The sequence below is a fragment of the Cryptomeria japonica genome, chromosome 3, assembly GCF_030272615.1.
Source record: "Cryptomeria japonica chromosome 3, Sugi_1.0, whole genome shotgun sequence".
NCBI lineage: Eukaryota > Viridiplantae > Streptophyta > Pinopsida > Cupressales > Cupressaceae > Cryptomeria > Cryptomeria japonica.
In genome coordinates this window covers 143304314-143331764 of record NC_081407.1, presented here as the reverse complement: position 1 = coordinate 143331764, position 27451 = coordinate 143304314, and the positions used below count along the sequence as shown (strand labels likewise).

General features: G+C 37.3%; 1 protein-coding gene across 1 annotated transcript in view; it reads left to right on the top strand.

Annotated features, from left to right (window-relative positions):
• The first annotated feature begins 5747 nt into the window (after nucleotides 1-5747).
• Nucleotides 5748-27451, top strand: part of LOC131874011 (uncharacterized) — a 75936-nt gene continuing 54232 nt past the window's right edge. Inside the window, exon 1 of the mRNA XM_059217213.1 lies at nucleotides 5748-5898. Within this exon, the coding sequence (XP_059073196.1) occupies nucleotides 5748-5898 (151 nt within the window). The remainder of the gene's footprint in view (nucleotides 5899-27451) is intronic.

Genomic DNA, 27451 nt, shown 5'->3' with positions numbered 1-27451 from the left:
AGGACACCGAGCAAGCTACCGAAAGTAACAAATCTAAAGCTATAGGTTATACAACCAAAGATTAGAAGTCTCAAGCACAGACAAGCACTGCAACTATTACAACCAAGACCCCTAGCACCGAGCCACCCAAAGACACTGCAATGGCCATAAGAACAAACCAAAGTGTTGCATCTACCGAGCAACCTACTGAGGGTCAGCAAGCCTCACAAGCACTTGTCTTAGCACCACAGACCAAAGGAAAAGAAAAGAAGGTGAGAAAGCATGGTTTTAAATTTGACTTATCTAAATCGATCGTGTTGCCCAATATAGACATTTCCAAACTAAAAGGGCAACCACTCACTGAATTTGGTGAACTATGCAAAGCAAAGGCCGAATAGGAGAAGCAACTGGCCATACAAAAAAAGAATAAAGTACTCCAGAAGGTTAGGACACTACTAAAAGAAATGCTACCATCAGCAATAGTGTCAACCGATGCAGCCATCCATATTCAGTTGGATGAACTCCTCAATCAGATTGAAACATCAGGAGTTGAGCATCTGAGTACTTAAGCAAGCTCAAGGATAAAGAGCTTACAGCAAAAATGATAGAGGAAGTACAAAAATCAATTGTTGTTGGCAAGGTAAAACTTGTCAAATTCATTGCTAAGTTGTCCCCTCAACTCAAGCACATTCTTTATTTATTCCAGAAATTGTGTAAATTTTCTTTATTTATTAAAGATATCAAAAATAAAATTAATGCAATTGAGAAAGAGATCACCAATCTCTCATCTAAGTTGACCACTGAGCCTAATTCAGTTCAAAAATTTTACAAAAAGCTACAATAGCTCATGGCTCAATAGTTATAATTGAGGAATGAAGAGCGTAAAATTAGGATGGATATAATGACCCTTCAAACATTATTCCTGCCTCATCTCTCATTAGTATAGGAATAGATCAACTGAGCTACATGCTTATCAACTACACAAGAGGGAAACACTCTTGATGGCTTGATATCACTATTATCTGATATTCAAGCATAAAACTCATTGATGGAAAGTGTCAAGGACTCACTCTCAGTTGCCCTCACCAACACCTGGACCAAGTATAAGACTATTTTTGATTAGTTACCGCCTCTGGATGGAAATTAAGTTTTTAATGTTTGTCAAAAAGGGGGAGTAATATTATGATACAACAAAGAGGAAAGCCCAGCAAAGGGGGAGTAATTCTACACTTAGAGAGTAATATAGTTTTGTTAACACAATTTTGAGTATTGTATACAAGGGGAGTATACCGAGCAGAATATACAAAGTATTTAGAGCACACAAGTACAAAACAGAACCGAACATGCAAAATTCAGAGTTATATACAGAATAATGATAAGGGGAGTATATCTGCATACACTATTTTTTTGACTATTGTATATATTGTCAAGTATAGTCATTTTGCAAGTATATAGTTTTTGAGTTATGACTTTGTAAGTAGTTTTTGTCAAACATCTCAACTAATGTCAAAAGGGGAGATTGTTACTACTTATCAAATTGCCATTAGTTTCATATCCAAAGTCATACTATATATTCTAGTCAGTTAGTATTACCGAATCATGCAGTCGGTACACATAGAGAAGTTGGTATGAATGTTGGAGTATTCGGGTATTTACTTGATTAATTAAACATTATTTGTTTAATTATTTAAGTTCCCTTTATCTCTTTTACACTTAAGCTAACTTTAGGTGCATGCAATTAATTATTTTAATTAATTATTATGTGCAAACCTAGGTTTTCCCTTTTTAGGGTTTCTTGACCTATTAAAGGTTGAGTTCATTCTTTTCATTGTAAGAATCACATTACATATTTTTGTGAATATTGAGCTCTCTCTTTTTGAGCATATTCTCTGTGTTTTGTATGTTCTTCAGATTTTGCTTCATTGCTTCTCCTTGTAACAGGTTATTCGGCTTGCAGAAGATCTTCAGGCTCCTATGGTGTTGTATTTTCTCAACTCCTATATGGTATCAGAGCCGGTGTCTTCTCCCTGCCGCTCGGCACCCTCCGGCGGCCTTGCTGCTCCCGCTGACCACTACAACCTCTGGCCACCTCCAGAGCCCCAGCTCGCCGCTCAGCCTGCGGCCTCCGCCCTAGCCCCCGCCGCTCCGTCCCCGGCCGTCGCTCAGTTCCCGGCTGTCGCTCCAGCTCCCCAGCCCTTTTTTCCGGTCGGCCACCGCTCTGCCACCGGGCCACCACCTGGCTGCCGCCCAGCCATCAGATCTCTGCCTAGCCGCCACTGGTGCACCACCCACTGGCCACCGGACCACCAACAAGCACCCAGACCCCCTTTTTTGGCTTTTTCAGGGGTGTTTGGTTTTTTGGCCCTATCTTGGGCATACGGAGTCATTTTTTCAAGAACGAATAGGCATCAGAAAGCTAGTTCCAAGGCCGACCTCATGGTGTTGGTAATTTTTTCCAATTTTTCTATTTGACTATGTTTTTTTACAGTCAAAGTGAGGTCTCTTTTTTGCACTCCGGGAGACGTAGAATGAGCATCCGACCTCCGTTTTTTGAAAACTTTATATTTTCGAAAAGCGTGTTCTGTGTACTTTCCAAAAATATGAGTTTTTTTCTAGATTCTACTCCTTGCATATTTCATTTAGTTTTTTTCTTTTCAGCACTCTGGTGGATATCGTGGTTATTTCAGGTCCTAGGATCTCTTTTCTGAGTAGGGTGTCTTTGTTTTGCTTCTCGTTTCTATTTCCAGTCTTCTTATCATTGTAGCTTGTCATTATGCAAACGCACTAAGATAAAGTGCCATCATGCATTGTTTACTTGGAATCTTGCATATCTTGTGTCTTGTTGTACATGCAGTGTTGATCAAATGCCATGAGGAGGTTGATGTTTGCCTTTGTTTGCCATCTTCCTTTGTCAAGTGAGTGTTCCTTCCATGACATTCGCCTCATGATGATGTGTCTTAGCACCTTTGATGTTCTTGGTTCTTCGTCATGAAGTTGTTTTTGGCTGTCCTTTTCAGTGTTCATGTCCCTCTCCCACTTCTGCATTATGGGGAGGTTTATCCTGTTGGTTCTAATGCTTCTGTGGTTCGATTGATCAACTCTTCAGGCTTTGGTTTCTCATGCCATCTATATCTTCAATTTCAGTTGTTTTGCCTTGTTTGCCTCCTGATTCGAGTAGTGTCATTTGAGGGCACTCATGCAGATTACAATCTTCTCTACCTGGTCATGTTCTAGTTCAGTGGATGTTCTTCAGATCAGCAGTTATTCTTTGACAGAGTTTGCATGTTCTTCATTCTTCAGTGGTGTTCTTTTATCTCTTTTTGGAGAGGAGTTTTTTCCCACTGGGTTTTCTCCTTTGTCTCCGTTTCATAGAGATTTCATTGTATTTGGGTACCTGATCAGTCCTTGTTGCCAAGACCCATCTTTATTGCTTTCAATAGTTTTTCTAGGTTTTAGCTTCTCCCTAAGTCTAGCTTAAGGGGGGGTGTTGGAGTATTCGGGTATTTACTTGATTAATTAAACATTATTTGTTTAATTATTTAAGTTTCCTTTATCTCTTTTACACTTAAGCTAACTTTAGGTGCATATAATTAATTATTTTAATTATTATTATGTGCAAACCTAGGTTTTCTCTTTTTAGGGTTTCTTGACCTATTAAAGGTTGAGTTCTTTCTTTTCATTGTAAGACTCACATTAAATATTTTTGTAAATATTGAGCTCTCTTTTTGAGCATATTCTCTGTGTTTTGTATGTTCTTCAGATTTTGCTTCATTGCTTCTCCTTGTAACAGGTTATTCAGCTTGCAGAAGATCTTCAGGCTCCTGTGGTGTTGTATTTTCTCAACTCCTATAATGAACAATCTAGTCGGTTATAGAAGAAAGCAGTCACAGAATGTATTATTCACTGAGCTATTTACCGAGTGGTAAAGTTAACTCACTAAGTTGATATTCACCAAGTGAAACATTTTACCAAATACATTGAACCTAGACATACACATGAAAATGTGTTACAAGATCGAGGCACATCTAACCATTTTTGCATTGGAAATTGCATTAGGAGATTGTGTGTGATTACAAGGTCAATCTAACCAATGAGATATTTTGTTTAGTTATTCATTCAAAGAATCTTTTTATAAGATCAAAGCAATGAATTAAATCACCGCTATAAGAGATCTACTTATACAGCATGATTCTAGGGTTAGAAAGGGGGAATGTGTGTGTGTATGCATGAAGGAAGACTATTATAGAGACACATAGAGGTCACCAAGAAGGTTATCAGTGAACAGTTGAAGAACAGAGTAAATAGAAGGGTTTACCGAGTTTCATTATGGGTTACTGAGGTATGGTACAAGCTAGGTAATCTTATTTAGAGCACATAGAATCTGCTTTAGCATTTCAGATGTAAAGTTGTAGATATTTGTAATGATTTTATTGTAATATTTTGAAGTTGTAAGAGAAACCTTTAATAGGGTAAAAGACTCTAACCAACTCTATAAATTGTAAATCCTTTAACTAGGGGCTACACTTATATAGTGTTGTAAAATCCTTTAGTAAGGTAGATCTAACTGATCTTGATACTCCTAATAGGGTAAGCTATCAGAAATAACTAAATGTAGCTCTAACCTAGCAATCTTTATTATTGTAGTAGTGAAGTTGTGGGTGCCATCCCCACTGCAGTTTTTTCTCTCTAACCATGAGTTTCTACGTGGCCAAAATATATGTTTTATGGAGTGAATCATGTATGATTGTTATATGTTGATTTTAGTTTTAGTTTATGTTACTACACTATTCTGTTTATGCATAATAGTAAGGTTATTATCAAAGAAAAGTTTTGGAGTACTGATTCACCCCTCCCCTCTCAGTACATCAACTTTCCATATTGGGCCTAACAACTAAGACCTAGGAAGGTGTGGAACAAGCCTAACCCTTATTGACCTAAGTAAGGGTTTCTTGAATCTCATGAGTAGATGAGACCTTAGGAGTAGTTTTTCAACTTGTTGGTGGGTGGATTAGGCAAGGTCAGGGGATTCCACAAGTAGGGGAAGTCCTAGAGACCCTAGGGTGTGGTTAGAAAACCTGGTGATCCAAGGGAAGGATCCAAGAGCATAGACTAGGTTAGTCTATCCCAAACCCCAGCCCATCTTTAACACCCAAGAAGAAGACTCAACAAACCATTGCTCCAATTGACAAACTTCTAGATGAAATAATAGAGGATGAAAAGCTGAAAAACATCAATAAATTATATGATTCATTATCAGTTGATGACAAGGAAAATTTGAAAATAGTGTAATTCTACACTTGGACATTTACAAGAAATTTCTAATGCAAGTTGTAGATGAATTACCGGCAGAACTGTTCAAAAGACTTGAAGCTAGAAGGCAAGCTGTTGTAGAGCTTGATAAGAATATGAAAATTGAAAGAATACTTGTTGTTTATCCTGTCAACTCAGCAAAAGAGATAGATGAACTAATCTCAGAGGCTAATTGATCAGTATTTTCAACTGCTAAATGACATGTAGCACTTATGGTTGGTAGAGTGAATGAGGTAGCAGAGGAAACTGCTAATGCATGTGACATATTCCTTGTAGAGAAGGAAAATCAAGAAGAATATAGAAACCCTAAACCCATCAAAGTATATCAGAAGGATAAGGATAAGGGAAAAGGCAAGGTTGGTGGACCACCTAGCATAAAAATAAAAGATAACTTATCCCCACTACCTCTAGATACTCCACTGGTAGTTACCATTGACAATCAACTGACTAGTGAGAGTATGGACATACCACAAGAGGACAGAAATCCCAATTCTGAAGTGTTATATACAGTTGACATTGACACACAAAAAGTCAATATTGTGGTAGATAACGATACAACTGGGAAAATAGATATGGCTAATGAGCCACCGGTCACAAATGGTACAGAAGGTAAACTTGCAGATGACAACATAGAGCAACAGGCTCCATCATAGCAATAGGTTCATACAGAGACAGTGTCACCGGCATCGGCTGAGAAATCCAAACCTTTGCTTAAAGAAATGGAAACACAAACTGACCTACCAGAGGTCACCACAAGAAAGGAAATTGCCCCCACCGATGGTATACAGAGTGTTGGTTCATCAAATGTAGAATTCAAATCAACTAATGTAACAGAAGTTCTTTTGGATTCCATCAAGAAGATAACAAATTGTAGTTCACAAGCATACAAGGCAATAGATGATACCATTCCAATTTTGAAAATGATAGCACCTAAATGTAATGTAGATAATAAAGATTCTTTGAGTCAACTTGACACTTTGTCTAAGTATATTACTGACAACACTGTGACAGTTGATCAAATAAAAGAGGAAGCATTCAAGGAAAGACTAGAGAAAGAAAAACACAAATTCTTTGAGGAGGAAATAAAGAAGTGTACAAGGCAATTTGACACACTTTTACCGAAACTGTGTAGTACACTGAAGGAATTTAAAACTTTGTAGAGGGATACATGTAAAACTAACCTTTTGACAGTTGATATAGACAAGAAGATCAGCAAGATACAAGAGGAAATAAATAAACTAGCTGATAATTTCATCAATTCATCTGATTCATTATCAATGTTTGAGTAGAAAATAACAGGTTTTGAGGAATAACTACTAAAGTTGGAAAGACAAAAAGAAAGGATAAAAGGAAAGGCTAAAGATCTACAGTGGAGATAGTCCAAAATTGGATTACCTCACCTCCTTAAGAAAAGAAATATCTGATGCTTTGATTCAAGGATAGAAAACACCGGCAAAGAAAATGCAACACCTCACTGGTACAATTCAAAGGATTGAGGCCACAATAAAAGATAGTAAAAAGTTCATTGAAAGCCTGAATCTGGTTTTGGCAGATCTTTTTCAAATTGTAACCAACTAGTTACAAGGGTGAAACAGGAAACCACACTCAATTGACACTTTGACAACCTTTGTCATTGATGCCAAAGGGGGAGTAGTGGAATGAGAAAAATAACCAGCAAATGACTCATCAGCTTAGGGGGAGCACATATTCTTTTGGTACACAAAGTTTTGATAAGACAATTCCGGCAGACTCTTTTGGATAAATATTTTTGGATTTTTCTCATGAGTGTTGCCATAAATGCCAAAGGGGCATATTGTTGGCAAATGCACACTCCAATGAGATATTGTAGGTGATTGAAGGTTTTATCATTGATGGCAACCTTACAATCCTATGACATGAGCAAGGCAATTTATCGGCACTAGCAAGGTCAAACTCTACACCAGCACACAGACCACCGACACTAGCAGTAAAAGAAAGAATACTAGCATAGAAGCCGACACGAATCCTAACAATATACCTCTTGTGAATACTTTCACAATTTTAATATGAGATCCATAGAAATCCAATGCTAAAAACCAATGAACCTCATCACCTCAATAATACTAAAACAATAAAGAAAACATGTGTTCATTTTCAGTCTTGACCCCAAGAAAGATAGAAAAAACTCCACAACTCATATCAGTGCCTTATCCAAGCTACAAAGTCACCCAATTTAAACAAGACTTCCAAATCTAGACATTCTCATACATCTCATCACTTCGGATTTCATTAATCTAATACATGCCTGACATATATATAAGCTCTTTCCCTTTAAACTAAAATTGTTTATCAAATTCAAAGCAACAAACAATTGATTTACTAACAGATATATTTCAAGTATATTTAATTCCTCTCCTGAAGAGAAAAGCCTAAAACATATCTGTAAGATTTCCTTGAAATACCTATTCAATCTAATAACCCTAAATTATCCAAAAGAAACTAGTAAATCAATGAATGCACACAAGTAGACAATGAAGATTTAGGCTCAGAAAGTTCTGATCTATATATTAATATTCTTTTTGAAAATATTACATAACTCAAGGTGATTTCTGAAAGAACAAGAAAACCCTATATATATTTTAGCAGAGTTTCTTTACAAATTCTTGTGATCATTTTTTTCCTAAAGTCCTAGTATCTATTTATAAAGATATGGATGCAAACAAGCTTCGGACTTCCCTAGGAAAAGTTTGTTACAACCATGATTCCCGCTAAAAAGAAATTGCAATCATTTCATTCCTAATGGCTTTGAAGTTTGTTATTCCGCTACAACATCTTCCAACTATTCTTGAATCTCCACTTTTTGCACTGCATACTTGTTTTTCCACTCTTGGAACATGTCGTCACTAGGCCAGGAGAAGTTAACAATCTTCTTCTTTAGTTTATTCAACCTTTTCCATGTGTTCCTTAATTGCTTAACCTTTGTCTCCAAAAAACCATAATGTGACTTCATTTTCTCAAATTTCTTCAATTTTCCAAATAAATAAAGATGTGTCATCTGTGTTGATGACTTCATTTATCCATTGAGACAAGTTATACCCTAGTTCATCAAGCCACACCTTTTCATCTTTCAGCTGACTTGAACTAACAAAACCCCCAGGAAACAATTCAAACTTATGGTTATCATATTCTTTTCTATACAAGTTGGCCTTTCTCTCTACACCGGCTCTTCCTTCTGCTAACCTGGTCATGTTTTTCACTAACTCACAAGTAAATTTAATATTTGCAACAGAATCTGCCTCTTCATAAGATGAACATATAAGCTCCAAATCCACCTCTCTAGGCATCCACTTATTCAAAATTGGCTCCAAAGTAGCCTTGTCTTCTTTCAAATCAATCAACAAAGTCAAAATTTTCTTCATATAAATATACACAATAGAAGCTCCTACCGTGTCAAGAAATTTTAAGATTGTGCCTCTGACTTTTTCCTCATACTTATTTGCAAATAGGGCCTGAGCCTGTTTTAACTTTTCCATTTCATCTTGTATGGTCTCAGTTGCTTGAAAACCAGAAGTCATAGGAGAAGGGGGAAATTCAATGATTGGACTGGTGGGTGGAGGTTTTGCTAGAGAAGAGGCAATCAATAAAGTGGAAGATTCACCTTTCTGGCATTGCCCTTCTAATTGATTCTACAACTTGGCAATGATGTTATCCCTATGGGCTATCTCTCCTTTGGCTTCATTATAAGCCTTTATAATTGTTTCTAGTTTTACCTGGAGGTGAACTTTTTCCTTGGCTTCCTTTTCGGCTACTGCCACACTGAATTTTGTTGATTCCAAAAATGTGTTGGCAACTTCTACTACACCTGTATCCTGCACTCTTTTCACAATCATACCTCCAAGGTATCTTGACCTTGAAGTGTCCTTCCTCTTTTTGCTTTCATCCCTCCTTAGAAACCACATGAGCAAAGCAACATGGTCCTTGCTAAATGTCACTCCTTCCAAGGGCTTTGTTTCTTTCCTTATTGCTTCAAGCACAGGTGCATCTACTATATCCCACTCATGGAGAATTAGGACACCATCTTTTTCTACCATTTCTCTCCCCTGTTCAGGAGTAATGGTTTTGAATTATGTCATCATTTTTTGTTTTACTTCTTCCTCCACTCTAGATACATTTTTGTGGGGTTGTTCACTCTTCCTCTTTTCACATTTGGCTTTGAATTTTTCTATATTTTGCTTCCAAACAAATTGCAAGGAAGATCATGTTGTAACAAAATTATTATCAGCCAAGAACTTTTCACTGGCCTGTTTGATGCTAATATCTAACTCTTTTCCTTTAAACTCCTTTGCGGTCAAATCCATTTCAGCACTTGGTGGCTCTTCAGGCATCCCTTCTTGTACTTCTTCATAAGTATAGGCAATCTCACAAAGACTTCCTAACTGCAATAATTTCTTAGTCACTGCATGTTCATCTCCCACATGGATTGGGGATTGGGATGGAGAGTATAAAGGCTCACCTATTAGCACCTCTATTCCCACCCTTTGCCTTTTAGGGGAATCTTGGATGTCAACTACATCTTCTATTTCTCTTTTCCCTTTGAAGTAGAAGGCTCACCTCTGACTAGCACTAGCACACTGTATTTTGGCCTCTTGTGCATCACATATTCACCTGGAGGGATGGCCTTAGCAAAGACAGGCTTGGTTAGAACCAACTTAGCCTTTTCCAGGATCATTTTTCAATATAACTTCCCTTTTTTCCTTTAAGGTCTGCATTAAATCTTCAAAATAAAGTATCAAGAACTTATCCTTTTCCTCAAAGGGAGTAAAACTGGACAAAGGGTCATAACCAATATCAAATTGGTGGATAAAATCAAGAGCCCTTTTATATACTATCCATTTTTCCTTTCTCAATTCCTGTTCATCAAGGTTGAATTCATTTCTAATCAAATCCTCAGGAAAATGGACAACCAGGGTCAGCAAACCTTCATACTGCAATAGACAACCTATATGGCTGTAGGAAATCATCAAAATGTTTCCAACCACCCTTGGTGATTACAAATTGATGTGCAATGGTGACAGTTAGGAAAATTGTCCCTTTCCCCCTATTTGTTAATTCTGCTTCTTGCAAACCTTTAATTTTCCTCAGGACCTCTGCAATTCCTATCTTCAATGGGACTTGATAGGGGAGAAAATATGGAGTTCCTCTGAAACCATAGACTCTGAACATAGTAGAAATAGGGTACAAGTATATGTCGCCCCAATTATGCACAATCTTAATATCTTGAGGAAATTCCTTATGCCTAAGGAATTCAAGGAGAGCATTAGGAATTCTAGGGTTTTGTGGGCACAAGAGGATCCTAAGCCTAGATGTAAAAGACCTATCAAACTTCAAGTAACTTGCATCCTCTCTATCCCAAGACAAAATTGTGCTCCACAATTGAATAGGTATCTCCTCATTATCCTTTTCCTTAACCAGGTCCATATCATTAGCAAAATAATCAGCCCCTTTGAATAAAAACATGTGCATAAGAAGAGAATACCATCCAAAAGGTCTGTCTACCTTAGAATTTTTTATCCCCATCAACCCTTCATGAATGGCATCAGTGAGATAAGGTGCAAAATCAAAAGTTACTGCTAGAGATGGGTTCAAATTTTGTGCTAACATAAGCATGTAATAGGTTGGCATGGTTGTTGCAGCATCTTCCCCAAAAATCTGACACAAGCACCAATACATCCCTTTAGCTCTCAAAGTAAATAGATTTAGAGAGAAAGGTTCCATGGTGCTAGGGCATACAACAGTCAATCCTCCTATTTTGACAAAAAATTCTTTCAAAGGGCCACTCTTGAGGTGATCTCTCTGCACATTATAGACCTGTTTAAGTGTTTCAAAATTGATGGGCTGTAAATAATTTAACACCTCACAAAGTCTGAATACTTTCCTCAACTCATCATCATTTATTTCAATTAATGACCCCCCAATTACATTTCTCACACATCTAGCAATAGGATCATAGTTATTTGCAATCTGGGTCAATAGGTCCACATCCATGAAAACCCCAGGGACTATGAGCTTTACAACATCTAACTCCCATATACTATTCATTGGAGTAGAGGAATTTCTCTGGCCAAATCCTAGTTTGAAGAGTCCTAGACCTGATATCCCTATCTGTGAATTCTTTGACCAACTCCCTTTGTCATATAAATCGTTGCCAATTCTCAGGCGGGGAGCTTTGGGCACTAATTCTTTCATTTTTGTTGCAGCATTAGTAGACATAGTTATTTATTTTAAGAAATCATCACAAATGGCTCTCTCCTGATAATTCACCTTCCTTGTGAAATCTCTTCTAGGTGCCATCTTTGAATTTTAGTTATTACAATTAAAACTTAACAGACCTCTGAGAATTCAAGCACCCAGTGATACCAATTCAAATTGTAACTTTCAAGTAAGATGCAGAAACTTACTTGTTGGCCTAAAGAAATTTACTTTGTGCACCAGTTCCTCTACAAGACTCTTTGAAATGATGGCAAGGTTTCAGCTGATGTGAAGCTTATTACGGAAACTGAGCATTGAATAGAAACATTAAGCCACAGGCTTTAGCAATCAATTCGCAATTAAATTCAAAATATGGCCCCAACAGACCACAAAGAATTTTCTAAGTGTCTTGCCATTTTGTTGTTTTGCGAAGGATAAAAACCCCGCATCTTTTCATTGCAAAATAGCACGCATCATTGGATCAATTTTGAGATGCACAAATTTTAACTCCTTTAACCTTTAAAGTGGGCCCTCTTACACGGAATCCACTTGTCCTACAGATTCCTAACAAATAACCCCCATGTGTTGGCCATTCATTCACTCAAAAACTTTGTCAATCTCCACATCTAAACTGCCACATGTCTTATCTAGCCACAGATTTCATCAATATTACCACTTAATCAAACAGGCCCCTCACGATCCATTTGGAGCCATGTACCCAACTTACAGATCACCTTTTACCTTAGCCAGACATCCAGCTATAATGCCACCTCATCCGCTGCATAACTGCCAGCTCGTTTTCACTACTTCGCAAAGAGTAAACTTCATTTTGCTTCCGGGTATGAAAAAATCCACACCATTGGATCTTCTTAGATATGCACATCTTTTATCCAGCAAGCCACCCTTTTTCTGGGCCCACTGCCCTTTTGCTACTTCGCGAAAGGTAAACTTCGCACATCTACACCATGCGAAATAGTGCCAATCGTCAGATCATGAAAGAGATGCATGATCCTTAACTCATTCTTTAGCTTACCTGTCGGGTTTGCCAATCTTTCACTACTTCGCAAAGCATAAACCTCACCCATCTTTTGATTGTGAAACAATGCAGACCGTTAGATATATCGGAAGATATTTGTCCTTTAGCCTTCCTTACGACTGTTTTACCCGGGCTCGCCACCTTTTCGCCACTTCACGAAAGGTAAATCTCATGCAACTTCCCTTTGCGAGATCGCGTGACCCGTTAGATCAATTACCACTTGCACTATCTTTATGAAGCTCGACAAAGAAATAAAAACTTAGGAGAAGGTGAAAAATTAAAACATTATTAAAGACCAGCCTAAGGCAAAACCTAAAAGGGGGAACCTCTCCTCATGATGGACCGACCCTTCCACTTAAGTGGAAAAAGTAACAAGGAATTATAACACAGGGATTTCAAGATAGAAGAAGGGTAAACTACAAAAACCTTAAACCCTTAGACTAATAAGCCTCAGAGGCAAAATGAAGTACTAAGCACAATTTTGCAGATCTTAGCAGATTAGAGAACAAAATCACCCAATAGTCAAAATAGTGATAACAATAAACAGTGTCAATATTATTCTTTTTTTCTTATATATGCTTGGTAAACTTTTTAACATGACCAGTGACATTGGCACGACATACCCTCTGGCTCCACGTGAATGCTTTTGACCTGGAGCTATGAAGCGGTGAGGCCACAAATGGGGACCTCATCCCCACACTTCACTTGTTCAAATCTGCGAGCACAATGGCCCAGCGAAGGCACAAGGCCTCACAAGCACAATGGCCCAGTAGGGATTTGAACCTTGGTGGTTGCTTCACCAATGAAGTGTTTAAACAGTGACACTACATGTCCAAATACATTGTCAATATTGTTCTTAACATCTAATGATATAGTTCCTTTTCCTTTGATCATGCATGCTTTGTCATCTCCAAATCTAACCAAACCGCCATCAAATTCTTGCAAAGATAGAAACTTCCCTTTATCTCCAATCATATGATGTGAACAACCACTATCAATTACCCATTCATCCTTGTCTTCAATTTAATCAGCAAGATCCTTCTCTTCAGGTATATTCTCTTCTAGTGCCAGAACATCTTCCTTGATAGCCAGGAACACCAATTCTTTTCCATTTCCGTAACCACTAGCAGAGTCTTCTGTCGGTTCATCATCAAAATCAGTAATGCCTTCCTCATCTGCTATGTAGCATGATTTGTCTCAATTTTCTTGTACATATACTTGTTCTGATATCCAAGGTTAGGCCTAAAAGATCTTCTAAATCTTTCTTCAAATCGTTAATTCCTTTTAGGACATCTAGATGCAAAATGACCAATCTTATTACATGCAAAACATTTAAAAGGTGCTTTTCCTTCATACTTACTTCCTACTGGTCCTTTAGGTACTCTTCTAGCAAATAGTGCTTCAAGTTGCTCAAACTCATCATCTTCTCTATTCATATCATCTAATTCCTTTGCATATAAATATTTCCAATCTTTCTTACCAGTTGCTAATGCAGATGCATGAAAAGAAGGTTCGGTATTCACAACTCCAAATTCTTCAAGCTCAAAAGCATATAACTTCCCAACCAAGGTATCTCTATTGACAGATGTATTATCCATTGTTCTCAACTCATTAATAGCAGTAACCTTCATCTTGTAAGCCATTGGTAGGGCTCTCAAAAATTTAGAAACAATTTCATCTTCACTCAGAGTTCCACCACAACATTGAATTCCCATAACAATCTCATTTACTCTTTCCATAAAAGCAGTAATCCTTTCATCTTCTTCCATCTTCAAGTTTTCATATCTCACTCGGTAACCATCAAATTTAGTAATATTCACTGTAGGGTCACCTTCATTAAGAGTCTCCAACTTATCCCATATAGCCTTTCCAAATGATTTGTTAGTCAATCCCATTATTTGCTGATCAAAAAGTGTACACAAGAGGGCTTATCTTTCTCTACAATCATTCTCAAGCTCCTTATCTAGGTTTGTTAGAGGAGGATTGTCAGATGCCAGATTATGAGGTGCAACACCATTCTGTGTGATCTCCAAAATCTCCTTGCCAAGACATCTCAAATGAGTCTCCATCTGAATCTTCCACATTGTGTAATTTGTTCCATCAAACCTAGGGATATCTCTCTGAAAGATAGCTCCAGATGAACTGGATGAACTTAAACTGTTAGTCACCATAGGATCTTCCTCAAGTAGTTAAGCTTTCTGCAGAGAGGACCAAATCTCTGATACCAATTGTTAGACAGTTCAAATAACTGAAAGACAACTGAGAAGGGGGGGTGAATCAGTTGTCATAGATTACCAAAACATTTAGCAATTAAAACTTTAATACTGGAAACCAAAACATTAATATCAGAATATTTAAACCAAATACCGTAATAACAATTAAACCAATTAAGCATAAACAATAATCACAAAATAAATACAATCCACATGACACCAAGATTTATACGTGAAAAACCTGGTAAAGGGAAAAACAACGGTGGGAAGCCTACCCACAGTCAGATAATACTTCTGTAGAAAGTATGTGAATTACAATTGAGGGCCTTGCACTTGCAGGAAGGCCAATATCCTAGAGCGCACTACTCATCACAAAAGGAGTCTCACTGACTACATATAAATCTAAACTACAATCCGAAGAAATGATTGAACTGCAAAGATAGCATCTCTTATACCTAAGTACAGTTCTGATTAAGCTCAATACCGGAGGACTAAATCCTCTTACTTAAACCCAATTTGATCTCCAATGATTGACCAAATCCTTTTCCTGAATGATATTACATTATTTGCATATTACATATCCATATCTCATACTTATGACCATATACCATGATGATCTACAATGAGATCTTACATCATATATATACAAACCCTCGACCATAAACAACCAGGTCAACCACCAGACAATAAAACAATTATGTAATTACAAAACATGTCTTTTAGACCAAAAAAATAATATCCAACTGATAAGACATCCCGAAAATGTATCGAGAAGTCCAATCCACACATTACATTAAGTTGGTCCATAACCTAGATCAACCGGGACCCAATATAGGTCCACATGCTAAAGAAATGATCTCAATCAGCCAAGCCTTGAACACAGTCACCATCAGCATCCTGAAAATTCACTATAAGCTATACCAACACCACTTATGCATATCACCAAAGATCTTCATCAAAATCTCTGCTGGTGAAACCCTCACCGAAACCACAAGCCAAGCTTCCAAGCAAGAAGGATAACATCCAATCACCAGACCAAAACCAACATACTGGATATGAACATGAGTATCATGAATAAGCAAATTCCATAACCAAACCATATCAGAGCTGACTGGATTATTTCGGATCCAAACCAACCAGAAACCACTCAACCTACCGGGACCAAAAGGGTGTCGGTAAAGCATCCAAATAGCTAGTGTTGGCATCAATGACAAAACAGCAGTGCAACACATAATCAATTCCTCCCATTGGCCAACACAGTTTCCATCAATGACAACATAAATAACTAATCAAAGTCATCCAATCATGCAATCTCAATCTCTTCATCACAATGTCATAAAAAATAGTCCTTTACTAGTTCAGTCACCATTCTTCATATGCATTAGTTATGCCAATCATGCACACATTCTTCACTTGGAACTGAATCTTAATTTCTTCTCCCCCTTTGACAGCAATGCCAAAGGTGCATATGCATCGTCGGTCATCAAATCTCATTTATTATGCTCCCCCTGCAGAGTAGCCACCATTTCATCAATCCTCAATAAAAAATATTCAGTAAGCCCATTGGATTGATGCATCTCCTACATTTTAGTTCTTCTTATGTAAGGGTTTGACCCCTAATTTAGCTTTGAGGAACTCAAAGGTAGTCTTTGGCAATGGTTTTGTGAAAATGTCTACAAGCTGCTCTTTGCTTGTCACATACTCCACTATGACTTGTTTTTCTTGCACTCTCTCCCTTAGAAAGTGATATTTCAATTCTATGTGCTTTGTCCTTGCATGTAACACAATATTTTTTGAAACATTGATAGCACTTGTATTGTCACAATAAACACTTACCGGTTTATACATATCAAGTTTAAAACCTTCTAATACATGTCTCATCCAGATTCCTTGCGTGCAAATCATTGATGCTAGAACATACTCTACCTTTATTATTTACTATGATACACATGTCTGCTTCTTACTTGTCCAAGCAACCAATCTACCTCCAAGAAGAAAAGTTCCACCAATAGTGCTTTTCCAATCATCAACATTGTCTACCCAATCTGCATCAATAAACACTTCCAAAGAAAAATCATTTTTACAAGGATACCATAAATCATAATCTATTGTGCCTTTCAAGTACCGAAATATCATTTTCATTGCTACCAAGTGAGTCTCCTTGGGATCCTTCTGAAATATAGCAATCAAACCAACAACATGTGCAATATTAGGCTTACTATGAACAACATAATGCAACTTACCAATCATGGACCTGTATGCTTTTTCATCAATAGAGGGTGAATCATCTTGTTCAGATAGTTTAGACTTGTCACCATTGGAGTACCAACCAATTTACAATCCTTCATGCCAAATGTTTTCAACACTTCCTTTACATACTTACTATGATAGATAAATATTCCACCATCCAATTGTTGAAACTCCAACCCAATGAAAAACTTAATCTCACCAATAAGAGACATCTCAAATTCTTTCTTCATCTCCTCATCAAACGCCATGCATAAATCATAATCACCTCCAAAAATTATATCATCTACAAATACTTTAGCTATCAACACTCTATCTCCTTCAATCTTAAGATATATGTTATTGTCTTCACTAGTATATTGGAATCCTATCTTGATTAGGTGTGCATGCAATCTTTCAAACCATGCCCTCAGTACCTACTTAAATCCATACAATGCCTTATGTAACTTGCAAACCATATATTTATCTTCAGTTAAAGAAAATGCACCTGGTTGTTCTATGTACACTTCTTCCTCAAGGATGCCATTAAGAAAAGTAGATTTAACATCCATCTGGTAGACCTTAAATCTTTTAAATGCAACATAAGCAAGTAACATTCTTACTCCTTCCAATCTCACCACCAGTGCAAAGGTTTCTCCATAGTCTTCTTCTTCTTCTTGTGCATAGTCTTTGCATACCAACCTTGCATTATTCCTCACAACCTTTCCTTCTTCTTTCAACTTGTTTCTAAAGACCCATTTAGTGTTGATCACATTCTTGTCTTCTGGTCTAGGAACAAGTCTCTATGTCTTGTTCTTCTCTATCTAGTCCAACTCTTCATTCATGGCAGTAATCCAATCATCATCCTTCAATGCCTCTCTTACTATTTTAGGCTCTATAATTTAAATCAGATAGGAGTTTTCTCTGATTTTCCTTCTTGTTTGTACACCAGCATTTTTATCTACTATAATTTGTTATTCTGAATGATTCAGTTTGACATGTCTTAGTATTATCGGTTCCAGTGTTGTGCCTTCTACTTCATGTTCCTCATCTTCTTCATCACTCTCTTCATTTACCAGTTGAGCACTTATTTCTACATTTTCCTACTCATCATTCTTGTGTACTTCTGGTTCAATGAACACAAATTTTTCCTCATATTTCTTAGGTTTAGATCTGCTGGTCTTATCAAAATTCTTGGAGAGTTCATCTACCTTCACATTTTCACTCTCAATGATCCTTTTTGTTCTCTTGTTATAACATTTAAAATCCTTATTTTTTGTAGAGTAACCAAGAAAAATACCTCATCACACTTTGCATCAAACTTTCTAGTGTGACCATCACGTTTAATGAAACATCTGCTCCCAAATTTTTTAAAGTAAATTACATTAGGAGTATTTCCATGCTATAATTCATAGGATGTTTTGTTGTTACCTCTCTTGACAAGCACCTGGTTCAAAGTGTAGGCAATAGTGCTAACTGCTTCTCTCCAAAACATTTTTGGTACTTCACCTTGAATTAACATGGTTCTAGCAACTTCAACAATTGTTCTATTCATTATCTTTGCTATCCCATTCTGTTGGAGTTCTCGGAGCTAACATCTACCTCTTGATTCCTTGTTCATCACAAAACTTCACAAACTCATCAAAAGTAAATTCTCCTCCCCGGTCAGATCTCAAACATTTCAAATTGTTCTCGGTTTCTTTATCAACTAAAGCTTTGAATATTTTGAATTTACTGAATGCCTCAGACTTTTGTTTTAGAAAAGTTACCCACGTCATCTTGGAAAAATCATTAGTGAAAATCATGAAATATCTATCACCAAAAGAGCTCTTAGTCCTCATAGGACCACAAAGATCACTATGAACCAAATCTAGAATATTTGTTCAAGAGAAATATTCAAACTTGAAAGATACAAAAGTCATCTTACCCATTTGACAATCCTTACATAACACATTATCTAGTTTAACAAGCTGGGGAAAACCTATCACAATACTTGATTTACTAACCTTTATCAAATTGTCAAAATTAACATGACAAAATCTCTTGTGCCATAACTAGCTATCTTCAATCTTTTCCACCAAATAACTATTCACAATAGTATTCAGATGAAATAGATTACCTCTTGTCTTCTTTCCAGTAGCAATCAATTCTCCATTACTTCCAAGAATCCTACACACTCCGCTTTTAAATTCTAGAAGATATCCCTTATCATTTAACTAACCAACACTCAAAAGGTTATGTTTTAATCCATCAACCCAAAAGACATCATCTGCATTTCTTTTTCCATTTAATGAAATAGTTCCTTTACCTTTAACCATGCAGGGTGTGTTGTTACCAAATCTTACCACATCACCATCAAATTCTTCAAGGGATAAGAACTTGTTTCTATCACTGGCCATGTGGTGTGAGCAACCACTATCTATTATCCATTCCACTGCTATCCATGTGAGACACCAATACCTTTTCATCAGTTGGATCTTCCTTCACAGAAACAAAAACTATCTCCTCATTGTCATCATCTTCTGATTCTTCATCAATTACTCCATCAACTACAACATAGCAATGTTTCTGTCCTTTTTGTTTGAATTTCAAGAACTTTTCTTTTCTATCATCGTTAGGACAATTTGCAGCAATGTGTCCAATCTTATTGCAGGAAAAACACTTCAAGGGTAATTTACCTTTATACTTACCATTGCCTCTAGGAAATCTTCTAGCCAATAGTGCCTCAAGTTCCATCAGATGAAGATCTTCATTATCATCCTCAACTCTGCTACCACCATGACTAGACCTGCAGTCATGATTATGACAAATATCCTTTCCTTTCCTAACAGATGTATCGGTTACAAAACCTTTAAAAGAAGATTTAGACAGTTTTGAAACACTATTATCAAAGTTATTTAACTCAAATGCAGTCAACTTTCCAATAAGAGAATCAACAATGGCTTTATCTTTAGAGATAGATCTCAATTCTTGAATTGTAGAAACTCTAATAGCATATTGTGGTAGGAGAGTTCTAATCATTTTACTAACAACAATATCATTATCAATATTACCTCCAAAACACTTAATACCTCCTACAACTTCTTTAATCCTTTGACCATATTGTGCAATGTTCTCACCATCAGACATTTTCATGTCATCAAATTTGACTCTTAAACTTTCTTATTTTGCTCTTTGGACATATTCATCTCCTCCATAAATTAATTCTAATTTCTCCCATACCTCAAATGCAGTTTCTAATCCATGAACATCAATATACTCAGAATCAGATAAAGTACTTACAATTTCTTCCAAGGCTTGAATGTTTTCTTGTTGTTCTTTAAGCTCATCTGGTGTCAAGGGCCTGGTAGTAGGAGCAACATACTTGGTTAACACATGATTCCAATACTAAGCACCCAATCCTTTAATGTATATCTTCATCAGGTCTTTCCATATCTAGTAGTTGTCCTTGGTAAACTTGGGACCCTCCTTCTTCATCATCTTTCTTCAGGATCTTTCCCTCAAGCTGTTAATATTTCTACACACAAGGACCAATGCTCTAATAACAATTGAGCATCTGGTTAATACTGAGAGTGAGGGTGAATCAATATTAATAATAATTTCAAACTCAAAACTTTAACTTGTAAAACTTCTTCAAATAAAACATAAACCAGTAATAAACTCTTTACCATTACTAGCAATCACTGATGACCAATTATTAAACTGGTTTATCAGAACAACTCATTAAGTGCTCATCAATATGCATAAACTGGAGGTAAAACATAATAGCACATAAAAAAATTCACCATATCAACACCATGGTTTTCATGTGGAAACCCAAATAGGGAAAAACCACGGTAGGAATTGGGACCCACAAAAATTGTGCACTCTTTTGGAATGCACCTTGTTAGGAGCCTGGCCCAATTAGAAGCTTACAATGATGCCTTGTTAGGAGAAGACCCTGTTAGGAGTCACCCGGTTAAGGGATTTAGATGGTAAGCCCTGTTAGGATCAACCTCGCAAGAGGATTTAACACTCAGATGTTGAGCTACCCAGTTAAGGGATTTACAATGTAAGGCCTATTAGGACCTACCCCATTAAGGGGTTTTGACTGTTGCAATTGTTAGAGAACAATAGTGAATGATCGGGGTACAACACTTAACTGTTTGCTTGATCAGATCCAATTAAGCTCAAAATCTACTACTCTCTGGTAGATCTCATACTTTGGTTTGGCTTCACACTTTTCTCAAAACCATCAACACAACAAACATCAACTATACCAACATAAATAACCTTTTCAAATTAGTCGGTTACAAAACCCTAATACCTACAACATAGATCTATTGGCATTATGGATGAATTTATTATGTGTTGCATTGATGTTTTGTCATTGATGTCAACACTAGCTATTATGGTTGGTTACTGACAAACAAGTTTTGGTTACCGGTAGAAATCTAGTGCTACTAGCAGAAGAGAATATCTATTGGACACTTCCTACATGTTTGGATCTATGGAGTATGTTTGATTTTATGTGTTACATGCTTCTGGAGCATGTTTTGGTTAGTTGGTATTGACTTGGTAATCGGATGCTATCATACACTCTTGTAATCCCTTACCATCATTGGTTTAAGGTTTAACCGGCAAATATTTCACTGAGAATCTTTGACAGGATGCATAAGTGGTATTGGTGCAGCTTCTAGATGGATTTCAGGATGTTGAAGATGTTCTTTGATCATGCCTCAGCTGAGTGATGACATTGGTTTGGTATGGTGGACCCAGATTAGGTTTGGTACTTATCTAGGTTATGGATCGGTATCATGTTAACATGTTCTCTACATGTTACCAGGATGATTTATGGATTGGTTATTGTTGTTTTGGTCTTAAGCTGACATGGCATATCATTCTAATATGGATGTATGTAATGATCTTATTGTAATATATTTTAGGTGGCTGACCTAATTGGTTTAGGCCTTAGGGTTGGTATAAAATGATGTAAGATCTCATTTTAGAAAACATATGTTTGTGGTGTGGAATGTAATATCATATGCGAAGGAGATTTGGTCGATCATAGGTGATCGAATTAGGATTAAGGAAGAGGTTAAAGGTCTCTAGTATTGAGCCTAACTGAGACTCTAATCAGGCATGGTAGATGCTATCTCTGGCAGTTCATTATTCTGGATTGTTGTCCATTTATCTTGAGATGGTTATTACCTCTCTATAGTCAATGAGACTCTTTTGTAATGAGTAGGCAATGTGCCTTTCTCCATGTGCAGGCCCCTCATTGTATCACATACTTTCTACAAAAGTATCATCTGACTGTGGGTAGGCTTCCCACTATGGTTTTTCCCTTTCTAGGTTTTCTACGTACAAATCATGGTGTTATGTGGTGGGGTTGCATTGTGTTGATTATCTCTTTCATTCTTAAGTTTTATTGCTTACCGATATCTGATTTTTCTATTCCGATACTTAATGTTTATATGCTTCGATTAAAGGTTATTAAGTGGATTAATTGATATAATTTGTTAACAACTAATTCACTCCCCCACTCTCAGTTGTTCACTGGTCATCCTAACAAGATCATCATAGATCTTTTACAACTCATTACAGATCATCATTGATCATCATATGGATCATTACAATCAATTACAACCATTGAATGATCATCGCATCTCAATCTGATACAAAGTCAAACCCTTAGAACACTTCACTAAGAACTTTGCATATTCCCAAGAATTTCGCTCTCCAAATGCTATAAAACATCTTTCAAACACTTCACATGATTTGTGCCACATCATCTCCAACATTTGAACTTGATGTAGATTACCACCAAACCAAAAATCATTAACAGTTAAGAGAATTCTTTACCGGTCCTTAAACCCTTCTTAAACCCTAGCAAAAATACAACAGAAATCATAAACATAATTTTTGATAACCAAAACATGATGCGGTTCCGGTCAGATACATATTACAATGATACAAGCTCACATTCTAAACCGCAACACTTCAATCATCACCAATCTCTAGATCAAATCAAAACATTCCTCATTTACCGATTAAGGCCCTAATTCCCAGTTCACTATCTATAATACCAGTAAGGCATTTCTGGTAGACAAAAAAGACTTAGATGACAAAATACAACATAGTAAACATCAGTTGCCATCAATGACAACATAAATAACTAATCAAAGTCATCTGATCATGCAATCTCAATCTCTTCATCATAATGTCATCACAAACAGTCCTTTATCAGTTATGCCAATCATGCCAACATGCACTCTATTTCTTTGTCTTTGTTGCTCTCTATTTCTGCAGTACTTCTGCACCTCTTAGCTCAGTTGCTACACCACCTTCTTTGTTCACAACTCTCTATATTCAGTAGTAATCACTCCATCAATTAAAAAAAATTATTTTTGTTGGTTTACCAAGTCATTATGTAATCTATGATAACCTCCATAAGATCGGTGAGATCATAACTCATCACAGATTAGACAAACATAGTTTGCATCATTGTCATGCCACATGATCTATACAATTTCCTAAGTAGCATGTAGATCATTCATTCAGTCGGTTGAGTTGGAAATTCAAGTTCCTAGAAAGTCAAGCTTGCGCCAATATGTGTTCTACAAGAATCAAGACCATTGATCATGGTGGTTCCATGCGCCACACCATCAAACACCTTAGCTAGTTTTCATTCACACTTTGTCTCAAGATCACGCATACATTCTTGCCAAGAGTTGAAGTTCAAATGTGCATCTGAGAGATCAAGTAGATTTATTCTTATGTATCTGCTCTACAGATTTGTTGTCGGTCATTATTAATTGTTGCATCTTTCTTCTTCAGTTCAAACACTGGTTTCAAATTACTATCTTTAGTAGTCTTCACCTTCTTATAGCCTGAACATCTTATGAATTGAAGATCTTCTGATGTTCTCGAGCCTCTCACATAATCTTTTGTTGGTTCACCATTAATGCATTCTTCATCCTCTATCGACTAGCTTAGATTTGATCAACAAACACCTCATTTATGTACACCAACTCTGCAACCACTGAATTCAGTATATTAGCTTCTATATTCGGCCACTTGAGAGCCACATGTCTTCATTTTTGGCATCCAAAGCATCTGGTAAAGCTTTGTCAACCTGTGAGAGTTCAGAAATACAACACCATAGAAGCCCAAATGATCTCTGCAAGCTGAATAACCTATTATAAGGAGATGCAAGGAAGCAATAACAAAAGAAAAAAAATACATAGAAAATATGCTCAAAAGATGAGAGCTCTATATTCACAAAATGTGTAATGTGATAATGCTACAAAGAAAAGAAAATTAACCTCTAATAGGTCAAGAAACCCTAAAAGGGAAAACCTAGGCTTGCACATAATAATTAATAAAAAGAATTAATTATTATGCACCTAATGTTAGCTTAAGTGTAAAAAGAGATAAAGGGAACTTAAATAATTAAACAAATGTTGTTTAATTAATCAAGTAAAGATCCGATTACTCTAACACCCCCCCTTAAGCTAGACTTAGGGAGAAGCTAAAACTTAGAACAACTACTGAAAGTAGGAAAGATGGGTCTCGACAACAAGGCCTGATCAAGTACCCAAATACAATGAAATCTCTATCAAACAGAGAAAAAGGAGAAAACCCAGTGGGAAAAAACTCCTCTCCAACAAGAGATAAAAGAACACGCTGAAAGAAGAAGAAGGAAGGAAGGCCTCATAAAGACCCGCCAAGGACAACTTCCTTCACCCCAAGCATAGATCACAACTGAAGATAGCGCAGCGATGTAAAAGGTTTTGTGAAGATGTTTGCAAATTGCTCGACAGTGGGAATGTACTCCAGAATGAGAGAACCTTCCTGAATCACTTAGTGGATAAAATGCATGTGAAACTCAATGTGCTTCATCCGTTGATGCTCTACTAGGTTGTGGGAAATATGAATAGTACTCTAATTGTCACACCAAAGAACAGTGGGACTATCAGGAGGAAAACCAAACTCATTCATCAACTGTCGAAGCCATAAGATCTCTTGACTTGCAAGCACATCAACTCGGTACTCAGGCTCTGTAGATGATAATGCATGAGCATTCTACTTCTTGCAAAACCATGTGATAGGACCAGAGCCAAGACCAAAAACAAAGCCAAAAGTAGACTACCAATTAGTGATATCACCAGCCCAATCTGAGTCAGTGTAACCAACAATGTGAGTTTCCCCTAATGTATAGTGAATGCCATGAGAAATAGAGCCCTGAATGCACCACAAAATACATTTGGCAACTTGCCAATGACTCTCATGAGGATCATGGGAGAATCAAGAGACAAGGCCAACCCCAAAGGAAAGATCAGGACGAGTGTGTGTCAGGTACAACAAACTGCCAACCAACTGCCTATAAACTGTAGAATCTACTGAAGGAGTGGGACAAGTAATAATAAAAAAAAACCCTAACTGAAATGGAGTAGGAGAAGGCTTGCAATCAAGCATGCCAAAGCGTTGAAGCATGTCAAGAGCATACTCCTGCTGGTAAATGTAGATCCCATCAAAATACCGAATCACCTGAAGACCAAGGAAATAGTGCAGAAGATCGAGATCTGTCATCTCAAACTAGTCCATCAAAGCTTGCTGAATATGTTGAATCATAGAGGATGAGCTACCCATGATGAGGAGATCATCAACATATAGCACAAGAATCAAGATCTCACCCTCAAGAAGATGAATGTACATTGTGTGATTGGAATTACTGCGGGTGAAACCAATGGAGAGCAAGAAAGAATCCATCTTCTCATACCAAGCCTAAGGGGCCTGTTTAAGACCATACAATAAATGTCAAAGTCTACAAACCAAAGAAATGTGCTGCACAAATCCTTGAGGTTGCTCCATATAGATTTCCTCTTGTAGATACCCATGCAAGAAAGCACTCTTCACATCCATCTAAAAAATAGGCTATCCCTGAGAAGCTGCAAGAGATAGTACAAAGCAAATGTCTCGGAGTAATGAATACCCTCAACCTATGAGAAACCCTTTGCAACAAGACATGCTTTGTACTTATCAATCAAACCATCAACAACATACTTAGTGTGATACAACTAGTGGCACCTAACCATCTTTCTGCCCTTAGGAAGAGGACAAAGATCCCAAGTATGATTCCTCATCAAAGAAGAATACTCCTCCATAACACAATCCCACTTAGGGTGTCTTGTAACCTCTGAAAACTTCTGAGGATCATCTGAAATGGCATGACTCAAAAGACTAGAACCCATAGTATGAGAATGGGTGCGACAAGTATCTGAAGGATCACCGACCATAGAGCCTGCCCCCTCAACAACAAAGCAAGCCCACTTGGGCATCTGGATGGGATGGCATCCCTCGATCAAATCGAGCTGATGGTAGGTGGAGTAGGTGGAGGTGGGGATGGTGGATCATGAGCAACATCATCAAAGTCATCCTCAAAATAATCCTAAAGAGATGCAGTGGGAGGAGTAGGCAGAGGAGTAGACATAGGAGTCAGGGTATCCACTATGGGAAGGCACTCATCAAACTGAACATCCCGTCAAAATAGGACCTCTCTGGAATCAAGATCAAATAACCTGTACGCCTTAACATCCTCACAGTAGCCAACAAAAATGAGGGGTCAACTCTTCCACTCCATTGCTTTCCTCTGAGCATCATGAATAAAAGCACATGCCTCATTGCCAAACACTCAGAAAAAAGAAACATCAAGCTTGTCATGAGACTAAGCCTCCTCAGGAGTCATATGTCGAATCGCCTTGTGAAGCATCCGATTCTGAATATAGTTGACACAATTGACTGCCTCAGCCCAAAAAGACAAATCCATGGACCTCAACTGAATCATACAATTTGCCATCTCCCATAAATTTTTGTTCTTGCACTCAGCGACACCATTTTGTTGAGGGGTGTAGGGAACAGTAAACTGATGATGCAAACCATGCCCAGTGCAAAAATCTCTGAAAGCTTGATTCACATACTCCCCCCCATTATCTGTACGTATCCACTGAATAGAACAACTAGACCACTTCTCTACAAATGTCTTGAAGATTCAAAATGAATCAAAGACATCAGACTTGCAATTAAGAAAGTACACCCATGTGCGTCTAGATAAGTCATCAACAAAAGTGAGTACATACTTGGCCCCAAAAAAAGGAGTAGAAAATGACATGAGATCACTATGAATCAACTCCAAGGGTGCCAAAGCACGAAGGGCTCTTCCCTTCAGAAAGGGATCCCTATGACGCTTGCCAAGCACACAACCATGATAAAAACCATCAATGCAAGAAATCTGTGGGATCCCAAGAACAAGTGCCTGTGTACTCATCTGCTAAAGATATCTGTAATTGACATGGCCCAAACACTCATGCCAAATTTTATTCATTGAATCTGCATGTGCTATAAGAGATGAACCGACACCCACAGAGGGCTCAAATTCATTAAATCTGTAAAGAAAAGATGCAGTATCAACACTCCC